Consider the following 15102-nt stretch of genomic DNA (forward strand, 5'->3'; position numbering starts at 1 on the left):
CTCATACTGCTGGATCTGAATCTCACCTCTGCTACTTTTAGATCTGGGCAATCTCCCTGTTTCTCTGCTGTGCACTGAGACATGTGCCGTGAGGGGTGTCCTGAGAAGACGCCGAGTGTGATGCAGGGCAAGCTTGACGGGTTGGCGTTCTTATCGCCCCAGACGGCAGAGGTCAGTGATGGCACAGTGCCTGGCACAGAGGAAGCCCTTCCTGCGACTGTCCCTGAGGTATGTAAGCTGTCTACACACACCTGACATGGGGTAGGCATTCACAAGAAAACGACTTTCTCCCCCTTACCCTATTCCTATGCCCTTTCTCTCTGAGACGTAGGGAGGCAGAGCAGGGAGGGGGAGACAGATGTCCTCACCAGAGAAAATCTCATGTGGATGGATGTTGTCTTTGGGTTAAAAAGGCAAAACCCGGGCCAGGCAGTGACTATTGGAGAGATGGGGAGGGCAGGCAGGGAGCGCCTGGGAGTGTTTCTCATTAGTGCGTAGACATGGCCTGTTGGCCTAATTAACTCTAAGATGCCCTTTATCAGCAGGTCACACGGGGCCAGCATTCAATGGACAGTGTGTCTAAGAGCCACAAACACTGCAGGTCCCCAGCCAGCACAATGCAGTCCCACGTGTGCACACTGTTACACACAGGCCGCACTTACCAGGCTCGGTGTTGCACACACATGGGGCAGGGTTCTTTGTTTTTGTTTTACATTTATTTCTTGATTTTTTTTTAGAGAAAGGGAGGAAGGGAAGAGAGAAACATTGATTTGTTGTTCCATTTATTTATGCATTCATTGGTTGCCTCTTGTTTATGTCCGAACGAGGGATTGAACTCACAACCTTGGCATATTGAGATGATGCTCTAACCAACTGAGCCACCCGGCCAGGGCTAGTGCTTTGTTTCGTTCACTGCTGTACCCTGGAGCCTAGAATGGTGCCTGGTAGCAAGTTAGGTCTCCATGTATGTTTATCGAATGAATGACGTATGAAATGAACACACACTACAAAGAGAGTCACACACATCTATCCCCCTTCCCATCTTCCCATCACACTGTTGCCAAGTACAGGAGAGAGGAGACATAGGAATGGGTCAGCTACAACACTGTGAGAGGTGCTCTAAGAAACATATGACAGAGAAGGGAGTGTCAAGTTCTGCTAATGGGGAGCCAGACAAGTGACTTTGAAGTTGGATCTTGAAGGATGTGTAGATCACCCGGAGGAGCCCAGGGGGAGAGGCCTTTGAGGCAGCGGGCACACGTGTGCAGAGGACCTCCGGGAAAGACAGACAATCAAAGAGCTTTTGTGTGTGGGCCGGTTGGTGAGCGACGAGGGCACCAAAAGGCAAGGTGCCTGGAAGATCAGCAAGGACCTTCTTGACCATTGAAGACCTGAAACACTCTGCTAAGGAACTTGGATTTATCTCTGTGCAGAGGAGGCCGGGGGGAACCGTTGGATTGGTGCAGTCGATTCTCATTATTCGCGGTAGTTATGCTGTGTGAAGTCACCACGAACACTCAATTAGGAAACACTGAAGTTTGCCGGTGGGGGAAATACAGGGTTAAGTTCTTGTGAGCCTCTGGTTGCAATATTTTCATCAACCCGAACAACATATAACTTTGTTTTATATGTGTTTCTATTTCAAGACACCTTATCTCACATATATTGTTGAATCATTGACCCTGAACTCAACGGCCAACAGCACAACTGGAGCCTGAACAAAGCTCACCTCACGCACGTATCTCCCCCCCGAGGCATATCACAGGCTTCCTGCACTTAGAACCGCTGTATAGCCCTGCGGCATGATGCTTGGGGGCCAGTCAAACAGAAAAACCACTTTCTAAAAGCACAAAAATGTGAAAAAGTGGCAAAAAATTGATCTCAACTAGAACATTTGTTTACAGTATGAGAGCTCAGACAAGAGGTCAGAGTGTTGCCTTGTTCAGTCTTAGCTGGGAATGTGCGTGTCGGGAGCCTCAGATTTTTCACTGCTCTGTGCGTGCCCATGAATGACTGCGAAAGCACCGTGAGTATTGATGTAGGGTTAAACAAATACCTCTTAGTGAGTATACAAACGCATAAATATGGAAGTCCTGAATGAGGGCCACTGCATGTTTAGAAAGCACCCTCTGTTTGAGAGAAGAGGCATGCAGGACGATGAAAAAAGTTACTGCAATGATTTGGGCAGGAGATAAGCCTGGATTTGGGAAAGTGGGTAATTACAACTGGTGGTGTTTGGGGTCTGACTGGTTGTAGTGGGGAGGTAGGAGGAAGGCCCAGGATGGTTCCCAGTTTGCTATATTGGTGATTTGGCAGGTGGTGGGTGTATTGATAGAAGTAAGGAATACAGGAGGAAAAGATGTTTGTTTGTTTTTAAAATATATTTTTATTGACTTCAGAGAGGAAGGGGGGAGAGAGAGAGAGAGAGAGAGAGAGAGAGAGAGAGAGAGAGAGAGAGAAAGAAATATCAATGATGAGAGAGAACCACTGACTGGCTGCCTCCTGTTCACCCCCCACTGGGGATCGAGCGTGCAACCCAGGCTCGTGCCCTTGTTTGGAATTGAACCTGGGACCCTTCAGTCCACAGGCAGATGCTCTACCCACTGAGCCAAGCCGGCTAGGGCAGAAAAGCCGGCTTTTGAGGGGAGGAGGTAAGGTGATGCACAGGTTCCTCCCAGATGTTTGGGAGTTGTTGAGGTCAGTGTCTTATGTGCTGAGTGAGGGTGTGGAGGACAGCCACATGGACTGTCCACAGCCAGTGTTGGCAGGAATGGCTGGAGCCCTCAGCCCCAAAGGGGGTGGTGAGAGTCATTGGAGTGGACGAGGCAGCTTTGGGAGAGTGCGCTGAGTGAGAAAAGGGTCCAGGCAGAGCATTGACATTTTAGTAAGCAGGCAAGAAAGAGTTGCTTTCGGAGGAGAAAGAACAGCCAGGGATAAAGAAACCAGGGCGGGCAGGTAAGGGGAGAATGTCATGAAAGAGCCCCCCAAGGAAACCCACCTGCAGTGAGGCCAGTTGAGGTTCCTGGTGACTTTTGCCAGAGTAATTCAGCGGAGTGGTGGGGACAGAAGCTAGAGGGCAGTGGGCGGAGAAAGTGCAGCTTGCACCTTGCCAGGGAGGGAGGAAGGCAGGGCAGCGGGCAGAGGCATCAGGGCTGAAGAAGACTTCACTTCTTCCGCTCATCTAAGCATGCTTAGACGAAAGGGAAGGAACCGCTGGACAGCCCCTGTGCTCTCTATGTCCCCTCCATTTCCAGCCCAGGCATTTCTGACTTGTCGTCATCTTCAACATGTTCTGGCTCAGGCTGACTCTTCCCTCAGCTTCAGGAGAAGGTCCTGGCCTCCTTGCTTCCTGCCTGTTCTCCCTGCTAATGGGTGTGGGACATGGGGGTTGGACTCTCTCTGGAGACCAACACTCTTACCCCTGATGCTCTCTCTGAATATGGCAGGCTAAGGGCAGTGTAAGCACTGTGGCCTGGTATCCCACCAGTTAACCATCAAGACTACTGTTCCCAAAAGAGAGAAAACTTTTTGGTCCTGGGGAACAAGATAAGTTGGCCTGTAGGGCTGTAACAGTGGGAACTGAAAACTACCCCTCCATTCATTTGACATTGTTTCTGCAAATGCTGACTCTGACTAATATATAACTTGTAGATAAACAGCATCCTATCTAATAAAGAGGGAATATGCTAATTGACCATCACACCCTCACAAAGATGGCAGTGCCCACAGTCAATAAGGAGGGAATATGCTAATTGACTGCCATGCCCTCAAAGATGGTGGTGCCCATAGCCACAAGATGGTGGCACCCAGTTCCCTCAGCCCCGCTGGAGCAGCAGGCGCGGCACAGCCGGGCCTGCCCCCAGGCGGGTCCAGCCACTCTGCGTGCCTGCCTTCAGAGTCCCCCAGTCCCCTCAGCCCCCCAGACGCCTAGGGCTGGCCTGAGGCACAGGCAAGCCTTGGATGGTGGCTTCCCAGCTGCCCAGGGCCACCCGAGGCTCAGGTAACCAGGGCCAGCCAAGGCTTGCGCTGCCGGCAGTGGCAGCAGCAGAGGTGTGATGTGGGCATTGCCTTCCCTTGATCGCCGGGTTGCCTCCCACCCCTGAGGGCTCCCAGACTGTGAGAGGGGGCAGGCCAGGCTGAGGGACCCCCCCACTCCAGTGCATGAATTTTCATGCACTGGGCCTCTAGTGTTTGTATAAGAATCCTAGGAACTAACTTTAGAAGATATAGACTCCAACCTTCAGTCATCTCAGTTCCGAGAGATTTGCTGACCTTCAAATGTAAAACCAGGATGACGCAGAACCAGGATGACAAAGACCAGGATGACCACACCAGACCATCACTTGACCAGTTTCGAGGTCCTTATTGAAATAGATGGTGCTGGTTTGCATGTAGAGAAGTTTTAAACCTCCTCCTCTTGATTTCTTTGTTCTGCTTTGCCTCTCTCTCCTTATAAAAACCTCTGCCTGAGCTGAGATGTAGAGATGGGCTTTGTGATGAGAGTGCCCCACCTTTTCAGGTGGCTGGCACTTGAATAAATCACTTTCCTTTTTCACTAGCGTCTGTCTCATGAGTTTGGTTTTTGTGACTGCACGCAGCAAAACTTGGGTTTCAGTTATAGGGCCAGGTGGTTTCCATTCATTCTACTCAGAAGACAGAAAAGTGAATTGATGCCCCAATGGGAACAGCCCTCCACCAATGACTGACAGAAGTTAGGGGATAAATCCACCAGCCTCCTCACCCTTCTGTTGAGATAACTGTGAGGCCCATGTCCTACTTTTTCCCCAGGGGTCTGTCCCCAGCAGGATGAAGCTCAGTTGCCTGTGGCGGTTACTCACTCCATCACACACCCTTTATCAACTTCCTTCCCTTCCCTGCCTCACTTCCCATCCCCGTGCTGCCAATTTCCCAGGGCTACCTTCCAAATAGACAACTTGCATGCAGATCCATGTCTCACACTGGGCTTTTATTATTACTTATTTATTGAATTGATTGGAGTGACATTGGTTAATAAAATTATATAGGTTTCAGGTATACAAATCTATAATACACCATCTGTAGATAAACATCATCTGTATACTGTATTGTGTGCCCAAGTCAAGGTTCCTTCCACACTATTTATCCACCCTTTACCCTCTTCTACTTCCCTCCACCTCCCTTCACACTTGGCTTTTGGAAGAGCCCAAACTGAGACAACTCTTGCTTAAACAGACAGCAATCTCATTTCCTGTGGAATTCTCCCATCCTTATTCTAGCCAGCCACATCTCACAGAGCTTGCTCTCCTGTTGACTGTTAATTGACCCAAGGTAGGGATGGTCCCAAATTGATCTAATTAGTTACACTTCTTTGCTCAGTGGATTGGCCCACTGTGACAACATAACCCACCCTGACCTACTAAGGATCCTTCCCCTGGATTTTTTTTTCTTTTGCACTTAAACAATTTATTGATTTCAGAGAGGAAAGGGGAGGGAGGAAGAGCTAGAAACATCAATGATGAGAGAGAATCATTGATTGGCTGCCTCCTACATGCCCCCTACTGGGGAATGAGCCCTGCAACTTGGGCATATGCCCTGACTGGGAATCAAACCGTGACCTCCTGGTTCATAGGTCAACACTCAACCACTGAACCCCACTGTCTGGGCTTCCCTGAGACTTTTGAACTTGGGACAGAGAGTATCCATCTGGTGATAAATTCAGTGTGAAGTGAGGCTCTGGACCGGTTCGTGGCCTGCTGTTTGGAAATGTTCTGCTGTATAGACAAATGCTTCTGGGACAGAAAGGAAGCAGAAACAGGAGAGGAGCAAGTGAGTGCTTAGAAGGCATCTGTGTAAGCAGCTCCATTCAGCTTTGGAGCCCAGCGACACTGTTTTCCTTCCCACATGCAGATGCGCCACTATACTGTCCCTTTGCCTGAGCCTGTTTCATTTAGGTTTCTGTCACTTGCAACCAATACTTTGTAACCTCCTAACAGGTTTGCCGTTTAACAGAGCCTGGTGCACAATAGGTGTTTAATAAGTATTTGTTGACTGACCTTCACCTTCTGGACCCCACTTCCCTCCTTTGGATGTTGGGTCAATAACAGGGTCTGATGGTAGGTGTCCAGGGAGAACTGCATGAAGATGATGATGATGATGGGAGTGAAGTGGGAGGAATGGCTTGGGGACACTTTTTCTTTTGAGCGAATCAATAAGAAGGGCAGAGAAGGGAATGAAAGTTTATTGACTCTGTTATGAGCATGAACTAGCTAGCCCAATTCCTCGCATACATCGGAGTACAAACTGGGGACCTGGAGGCAAATGTTTTGTTTGGCCTTCATGATGCTAAAGAAACATTTCAATTAATTGCCAACATGTACAAATCTGGAGACTCCACATGAAAACGTGGATGGGGGTTGTGCTCAAAAAACATGGATGGGGGCTGGCAACTCAGAACCCATATTCCCTGTGGCATCAATAGCTGGAGTCACTATCAGCTGCCCCCTTTTGATGGGGCATCCACTCTTTAGTTTGCTACAGACCCCACCAGGTCCCTTCACTCATGCATGCTACCAGCCTGGTCCTTAGTCATTTGAGATTGTAATCCTGGACATTCTCAGACAACCTTCCCAACAGCCTTGCAAGGTGGGTGTCCTTAGCCCCATTTTACAAATGATAAAACTGAGGGTCAGGGGTGAAGTGATTTGCTCCAGGTCACACAGTTAGGGACTAATGGAGCTGGGGTTGTAGCTCAGTTCTTTCTGACCCCAAAGTCCATTCTCTTGTCACAGCATGGGGACTGTTTGACTGCATGTGTAGGAGTAGTAGTAGGTGGAGAGGTTATTATTATTATTTTTAAAAATATATTTTTATTGATTTCAGAGAGAAAGGGAGAGGGAGAGAGAGATAGAAACATCAATGATGAGAGAGAATCATTGATTGGCTGCCTCCCATACGCACCCCCCCCCCCTCCGGGGATTGAGCCTGCAACCTGGGCATGTGCCCTTGACTGGAATTGAACCCAGGACCCTTCTGTCCTCAGGCCGATGCTCTATCCACTGAGCCAAACCAGCTAGGGCAGTGATCGGCAAACTACTGCCCTAATGAGTTTGCCGCTCTGTTGACTAATGAGTTTGCCGACCACGGGATAGGGGCTTAATCACAAGGAACAATAACAGCCTGTAATTATTGGAATCGAGAGTCTAGGTCAGTGGTCGGCAAACTCATTAGTCAATAGAGCAGCAAACCGCTGCTCGCGAGTCGCATGTGGCTTGCGAGCCGCAGTTTGCCGACCACTGGGCTAGGGTGAGAGGTTTTATCAGTGATGGGAAGTGGGGGGGTGCCACGGATAGAGGCAGATAGATTTGAGGGGAAGATGATACAGTCAGACTGGGACATTGCCAGCTTGAGGGGACCACAGGCTGTCCAGGAGAAGGGGTCCACTCCTGGGTAACTTTTAGGACATGGAAGCTGGGCCTGGTGGGCTGAGGTAAACAGAGAAAGGAATGGTTGTGGCTGATTAGCCAAGGGAGAGGCAGGAATGATGTCAGAGCCTAGGTGGGTGGAGATCAGGATTGGGGAAGAGGGAGGAGAGGAGGGTAGGAATGGGGGAAGCAGGTCTGGTAGAGGGGAGTGTGTGTCCAGATTTAGCGTATAGGGTTTGTACATGTGGGATTTACATGGGGAGATGTCCCAGGAGAGTTGGCTGAACAAGGCTGGAGCACAGGTGAGAGCTCCAGGCTGGAGATAATGGTCAAGATGAAGTTGTGATGTCCAGGACAGACAAAAGGACCCAAGCCGGGGGATCAGGGCCTCAGTATTGGCTGGAGGCTGGCGAGATGCCTCCCACTCATTCTCTCTGACCTTCTACAAGGTAATGAGGATGCTACTCCCTTCCCCACTGGGCTTCCCTGGGGATGTTTGAGCAAAATGAATGAGACTGAGGCAGGCAGGGAAGGAGGGAGGGAGAACTGGTTATCGCTTCCCCTAGGCTCCACGTGGATAATTACACAGCTCTCTCAGTCCCAGGACTGGGCCAGGAGGCAATCCATAAAGGCAGCCTCTCAAAATTAATGGGACTCCAAGGGGTTTGGGACTCTAAGGAGAGCCATGATTAAGGGAGGCTGAGGCAAGATGAATGAGAGACAGGAAGACATTGTCTGACAGAAAGAGTCTGAGAGGCAAGGTCTGAAACAGATGGAGAGAGATGAAGAGAAAGACAAAGAAAACTGAAGCCCAGAGAGGTTAAGTCACCTGCTCAAAGTCACACAGCCATGAAGCTGGCATTTGGCCCCTGTCTGCCTCCTGAGCACATAATCTTAACTCACTCAGTGGTTCGGCTTTTGTCTTCACTGAGAAGTCAGTGGGAAATGGACTGCAGTAAACCCTGGACCGGTACCCAGGGAAGAGCACTGACTTCTGGAGAAGGTGAAGGGGGAAGAGGGACCAAGCTCTCCTTGTCCTTCAAGGATTCAGCTCAGACTGGGACCCCTCCCCCACTGAAACGGAGGGCTTGCCCTCTGCCCTACCAGCAAGCATTCCTTCCTCTATCTAGATCTTGTGGAAGGGTAATTGTTTTATTGTCACATCTGTTCTCCCCTAGGCCGTGAGCCCTTGAGGGCAGAGCTAGACCTGCAACATCTCTATTTTGGCACAGAATGCACGGTAAGTACATTTAAGCTCAGCAACAATGCAATGAGGAGGTGTGATGATTATCACCCCCATTTCACAGATGAAAAAAACTGAGGCCTAAAGAGGTTAAGTAACTTTTTTTTTTCCGGTTCATTTTGAACATTCCAAGATTACTTCTATGTAAAGGCCTTTGCATTTATTTTTTCCTGTCTGCAGTTTTCTGTCTTCAAATCTCCACAAGGCCATTAGGGTTAGGGTTAGGGTCAGGGCCAGATATTAGTGCTGTCTTGTGTAACAACCCCACTATGTAGTAGCTTAAAATAAATTTTATTAGCTCAAAGACTCTGTGGGTCAGGAGGTCCAGAGTAGCTTCACGACCACATTGTGGCTTTCATGGGACCTACGCACTCTTGCCTGTGTTGGCCCCTTCCTTCTTAAAAGAATATTACAAATTATATTTTATGGTTGTGCTGATATATTAATGGATATATTAATATTTTATATTAAAGTTTTTTTTATTTGACCTAAAATTTCTTTTTCCAAATTTTAACAGAAATTGAAACATTTTTGGGGGTCCTAAAAGTATTGTGGGCCCTGGGCAGTGTGCCAATTGTGTGTAGTGGATGAATTGGTCCTGAGTGGCTTAGCCAGGTAGTTTTGGCTCAGGTTCTCTCATGTGGCTGCAGTCAGGATGTCGCACAGGCTACTGTCACAGGAAGGCTTTCCTGAGACTGGAGAACCCACCCCCAAGATGGGGTATTCAAATGGCTGTTGGCAGGAGGCCTCAGCTCCCAATCACATGGACATCTCCTCAGGGCTGCTTGAGCATCCTCATGACATGGCAGCTGGCTTCCCCTAGAGTGAATAATCCATAAGAGAGATGGAGAGTCAGGAGGAATCCACAGTGCCTTTTATGTCCTATCTTGGAAGTTACACGCAGTCTCATTCCATTACTTCTGCCATATTATTTTTGTTAGAAGTGAGTCACTAAATACAGCCTGCCCTAAGGGGCTTATGGGGAGGGAAATTAAATTCTACTTTTTGAAGGCAGTGGACATATTTTAAAAGAATTTGCGGATATATTTAAAAACTATCACACATGGCTTCAGAGAGGCCATCCCTGACCACCGATTTCTCTCCCCACTGCCATCCCCCTAGTGCTAACGCATCACTCAGTGTAGCGCCACCCGAAACTACCGTGCTCATTTATCTGCTCAGCTAGAAGGTAAGCTCCCTGAGACTGGGATCTTGTCTGTCTGTTCACTGCTACTACCCCAGGGTCTAGCATACAGCCAGGCACCTACCAGTCTCTCAGTAAGTATTTGGTGAATGAATGAATGAATGAATGAGTGAACAAATGTGGTGGTGATGGTGGGAGAAGCAGGAACCACTTCAAGCAGGTGGTGGAGGGGGTGTACGTGGAGAGGCTGAAGCTCTCCTGGAGGGGGTTGTCTTGGGATGGTTCCCCAAAACCCAGGGGTTTGGGGAGAAGAGGGGAGAGTGGTAAGGGGATGAGGCTGTCTGTCAACAGAGTATGGGATTACTTCGTGGCCAGGAGACTCAGATTGTCGGGTCTAGCAGGGGAGCCAGGCATAGGAACAGGTAGATTACAAAGTATTATGACAGGTGCATAGAAGGGTGTTTAGGACTATTAGGCTGGATCCTGACAATGTCACCGAGGACTGAGGCCCTTTCTTTAGGCCCCACATTTGACTGGACCTTGCTCACCGTTGATGAGTCCTGGAGAGATGGGCTTCCCTACTGGGCTGCTGCAAAACCAGCTCACCTGCCTGTGCTGCTCCATTTAGCCTCTGGGAGGCAGCAGAGGCCCAGGCTTGGCTATAGCCCCAGCTCCCCAGCCTCGCCATCAGCCATCAGCCAGCCATCAGCCCGGAGAAGCATTCCTCTGCTGCCAGCTCTCAGCTGGGTTGGGTGGAGGGGCGCTCAGGCTAAAGGTTTAGGGTGTCTATGAGTTTTCTTTTCTTTTTTTCTTTTTTTTTTTTTAATACAAAACATTTGTTGCTTACAAAACATATGCAAAAACAAAAAAACAAAGGCAACCTCCTTGCTAATTTTCTTCTACATTAAAAAAAATCTCATAACTAGTGTTTTTATTTTCCTTAAAAAAAAAATCAGGCATAGGCACAATTTGCTGGTGGCTTCTGAAGAACAAGCCAGTTTTTCACAGCATCTCTCCAACAAGTGATATGTTTTAACTTTTCCATGTTTTATACTTAAGGCATTTTTTTTTCTGATGAAGTGTATATTTCTTGTTTGTGTTCCAGTTTTTACCAAAAACAAACAAACAAACAACCCCCCCCCCCCAAAAAAAAAAAAGAAAGCTCCTTCCAGCCAGGGCTTGTGTAGCAAGGCTGAGATGCAATTTCAGGATCCATCAGGCAAGTCCCAGCATGTGGGGGTAGCTGAGGCCTGGGGGTGGGGACAGCAGGGTCCCCAGGAGGCTCCTGGACCCCACTGTCAGCCTCTAGGGCCCCATCACTTGAAGCCTCCTTAGGCTGGTGCTGGCTCAATGCTGACCACAGGTGTATGTGAGGTGTGGACTGGCTGGCCCACGCTGAGGAAGGACCCGACACGCTGTGTGAGCATTCCAGGTTAGACTGAGGTCAGGTCACTTACCCCACGGTGGCGTACCTTTCACATATGCCCAGCAGGGTTGTGGGCCTCCCTCAGGCCCGGGTGGGCTGCTGAAAGCACCATCTGGGGGTCTCCAACCACGCCTGACACCTTCTCCTCTTCTCGTCGCTTCAAGCACGCTGCTTTGGGGTTGAGGTTACGTTCTCGCACCTGCTGCCCCAGATTCAGGATGACCGACACGGCCTGGTGCAGGATGAGCAGTTTGGTCTGGGGCTTATCACTGTTGAGGTGCAGCTGGCACATGCGCCCCAGCTCCTTAAAGGCCTCATTGATGTCTCGGACATGCAGCCGCTCTTGTGTGTTATTGGCCACCTGGCGCTCCTTCTCCCGCTCAGCCTTCTGCTCTGGGGGGAGAAGGTCGTCCTTGTCCTCCTCCGGGCTGGTCCGGATCCTGGGGGCCTTCAGCTCCTTCTTCTCCTCCTCTGAGTTGTTGGCCTCATCCTCCTTCTCCTCCCGCTTGATCTCACTGGTACCTGAGGCGGTGCCCCTGTGACCAAGTCCACTGTAGGAGTCAGGTTGCCGAGAGAGGTCGGGAGGGCGCTGGGCTGGTTGGGGAGGGCCACATGGTTGTGCATGAGGCTGCCACTGCCCGAGAGGCCATCCTCGGAATGGCTGCCTCCAACCAAGCTGGGGTGCCGCCCACCCAGTGGCATGATAGGGCCGGCAAAGCCTGAGGCCAGTGTTCCATGGCTGGGCAGTAACCCGTGCACATCGCCCGAGGTGCCCACGGCATGGCTACGGAGCACGTGGATGGCCTCATCCAGGTGGTCTTCCATCTTGTTCTGCAGGCTCTGGAGACCCCCATCATAGCTGGGAGATAAGGCACCGGGGGCTCCTGCTCGGGGCCACTGCGACGTCCCTGCCAGGCCTGTGGGGAACCCACGGGGGTCGAAGGGCTAGGCGAAAAGTTATTGCTTGAGTGATCCCGAGAGTAGATCGAGGCCAGCGCCTTCCCAAGGGCGTCCCCAGAACTGCCAGCTGTGGTCCCTCGGGAGCCCATGAGACCTTCGGCCCCACGGACAGGGGGCGTGTGGCTGGCAACGCTGCCAGAGGTGGCCGTGGGGGCTGAGAAAGTGGACACAGCTGGGAGCCCACCATTCACCTCCGCACTGTGCAGGTGGTAGCCCATGCGCTCGTGCTGATGCAGGACACCAAACCCACCGCCACTACCACCGCCCATGGAGCTGCCGCCGCCTGGTGGGAGGGGCAGGGGAGATGAGCTCACCCAGCATGGGCCCGAAGCCCGCCTGCCCTGGGGGGCTCCAGAGCTCAGCCGAGGGGTGCAGGCTGCCATCTGCCATGTAGAAGGGTGCTGGGTAGGTGCTGCTGGGGGTCTTGGCAGATGGGTAGGGGGTGGGATCCCTGCCGTAGTCATCACCTGAGCTGGGTGGGTACACTGAGGATGGAAGACCTGGCGGCACCTTCCGGGCTTTCTTGGGCTGCGTATCAAGGCTGCTGTCCGCAGCTCTCCGCCGCGCATGGCTGGGGTAGGAAGAGGAATATTGGGATCCACTCTCGACGCCTGAGGGGGACAGTGGCCCGGGGCTGCTGAGGGCCAGCTCCCTGGGCAGGAAGCCAGCCTGAGTCAAGCTCCCAACACTTGCATCTCTCCCGAAGGCAGTACATGCGCTCCGCTCGCCACCCTGGCCTCCAAGTCCCGCTCCCAGGAATGTGGATGAAGAGAGGCTGCCGTGGGACTCACTGAAGTGGGCACTTTCGCTGTAGGTCCGGCTGGGGTCGAAGGAGCAGCTGTTCTGGTCGCCAGTGCCCCAAGAGCCCGAGCTGGGCCGGTCCTCCAGACCCGAGCCTCCAAACTGGGCACCAGCCAGGGAGGTGGGCCGGCCTTTCCCACTGGCCACTGGCAGGGGAAACATCATGCTGCAGTCCAGGAGGCCACAGAGCTCTTTGTGCCCACGGGTGCCATCCTCTGCGGCTGGTTCATTCTCCAGCTGCAATGGTGGGCTCAGGGGCCAAGGTGGGTACCTCAGTCCTAGAGATGGCCCTGCTCAGCGCGGACCGGCCCGCAGCTCACGGGAAGCGGCGCCCTATGAGTTTTCTTTCTGGCAGATGAGAGGGCGGTGCTTGGGGTGGCGGTGGTGCAGAACCTGTCTGACTTTCATAAGGGAACTTGGACTTGACCTAAGAGCAATGGGAAGTTTACTGAAGTGTTTGAAGCAGGGAAGCCACAGCATCAGATCTGTGGTTTTAGAAAGGTCACTCTGGCCGCAGGAGGACGGACGATGGGAACAGTGGCAGTGGTCCAGGTGGGCTAAGACCAGGGTCTGCGAGGAATCAGCCAGGCCTCTAGGCAGATGGTGGGAGGCTTCCTGGGAACAGCGTGGTTGGGGGTGGTGCCAGACCCCAGAATGAGCTCCCAACTGCAACGGCTATGGTGGCAGAGGGCTCAGGACACGGAGGGGGCAGCCTCCAGTCGCACATGGACTGGCTTGCCAGGAAGGGTGTCAGGGCTGCATATCAGGACCAAAGGCCTGGGACCCACTGAAGCACAGGTGAGGTGCTGACCTGGGCACCAGGCGGAATCTCTGACCAGACCTGACTCCCAAGGACAGCTGCCATTGTGGTATCTATTCTTCTCCCTGCCCACACGCCCCAAAGGTGCTGTTGCCAGATGTCAGGGAAGACGTGGGGAGAAGATTCATTGGGGCTTGGCCCTGATCTAGAGTTGACCACAGTCCTCAGCTTTCCTACCCAGGGCTGAATCCAGGGGTCCCACCACCCTCACCCCACCCGGCTCCAGGTTCTCCTTCAGAGCCGGTGCTGAGTGGAGCCTGGCTGGCTGATCACAGGTGGCCGTGTGCCGGGAGGTGGCAGTCGGACTGGGTGTGGCAGAGCACCTGGCTGCCTCCCGGGGCTCAGGGAGGGGCCTGCTCCTGCTTCCAGCCTGCAAGCTCTTGTGTAGAGGATGGAGGGTTCCTCTCTGAGCCTCTAGAAAGGTTTGGGGTCTGTTTCCTTTTTCTCCTCACACGGGCTATTTCCTACATCTGGAACATTCTCCTGCTGCTCCCTTTTACCTGGCCAACTCCTATTCATCTTTTATGTCTCAGTTTAAATGTCACTTCATTGGAAACAATTTTAGTTTCCCAATTATTCTTGCTCAGTGCATCCTTTGTTTTTCCTACAGTGCATTTATTACAAGTTATTATACTTTTATTTATGTGTGTGTGTTAACATCTTAATCCCTGAGAAGACTGGAAGTTCCCTGGAGGGAGGGGAAATTGTCTTTTACTTATCATTATGTCCCCAGACCCCAGCCCCATGCCTGGGACACTGTAGGCACTCCAAAATGATTGTTGAAAGAGTGAATGAAAGAAGGAAGGAATGAATGCACTATGGATGCCCCCCGGGGACACCTTTGGTGTGTTGAGAATTCATAAAGTCGCAGAGTAAACCTAGCATCTCCCCAGGTCATCACATTTGCCTGATGGTAAGGAATTAGAAGCCTCATTTACTTATTAATTAAATATTTTCCATGATAAAAGTCATACATCTTCCTTGTCAAAATCCAATCAATAGGCATTATATTTTTATTGAAACAAACCCTGACACATTATGGAGTAGAATGCGAAGTCCACCTGGCTTTTAAAGAGAACATATGAGGCTCCAGAGACATTTTGAGCTTAAGAGGGGCCTGTGGTCCCAGCCCCTGCAGGTCAGGAGTCGCTCCTGTGGATTGGGTACTGCCGTGGTGGAGTCTGAGAAGCTAGTGTCAGGCGATTGTGCTGCTGTGGGTGTTGTGGCTGCAGAGCACAGAGCGATTCTCACGGTGAGCCTGCGTCTGTCTGGACTCCAGAAAGCAAACACTGGCCTTACATAACGTGG

The 15102-nt window shown here is 51.4% G+C and overlaps 1 protein-coding gene across 1 annotated transcript; it reads right to left on the bottom strand.

Moving 5' to 3' along the window:
* Window positions 1-10969: 10969 nt before the first annotated feature.
* Window positions 10970-13300, bottom strand: LOC307103734 (transcription factor E2-alpha-like). Its single transcript, XM_079778243.1, is given in 5 exon segments — window positions 10970-11798; window positions 11801-12133; window positions 12136-12482; window positions 12484-13171; window positions 13174-13300. Coding segments are annotated over 5 exon segments (1935 nt in total). The 5' UTR covers window positions 13205-13300; the 3' UTR covers window positions 10970-11262.
* Between the last annotated feature and the right edge of the window lie 1802 nt (window positions 13301-15102).

This window comes from Cnephaeus nilssonii, assembly GCF_951640355.1.
Source record: "Cnephaeus nilssonii genome assembly, chromosome: 7".
Classification (NCBI taxonomy): domain Eukaryota; kingdom Metazoa; phylum Chordata; class Mammalia; order Chiroptera; family Vespertilionidae; genus Cnephaeus; species Cnephaeus nilssonii.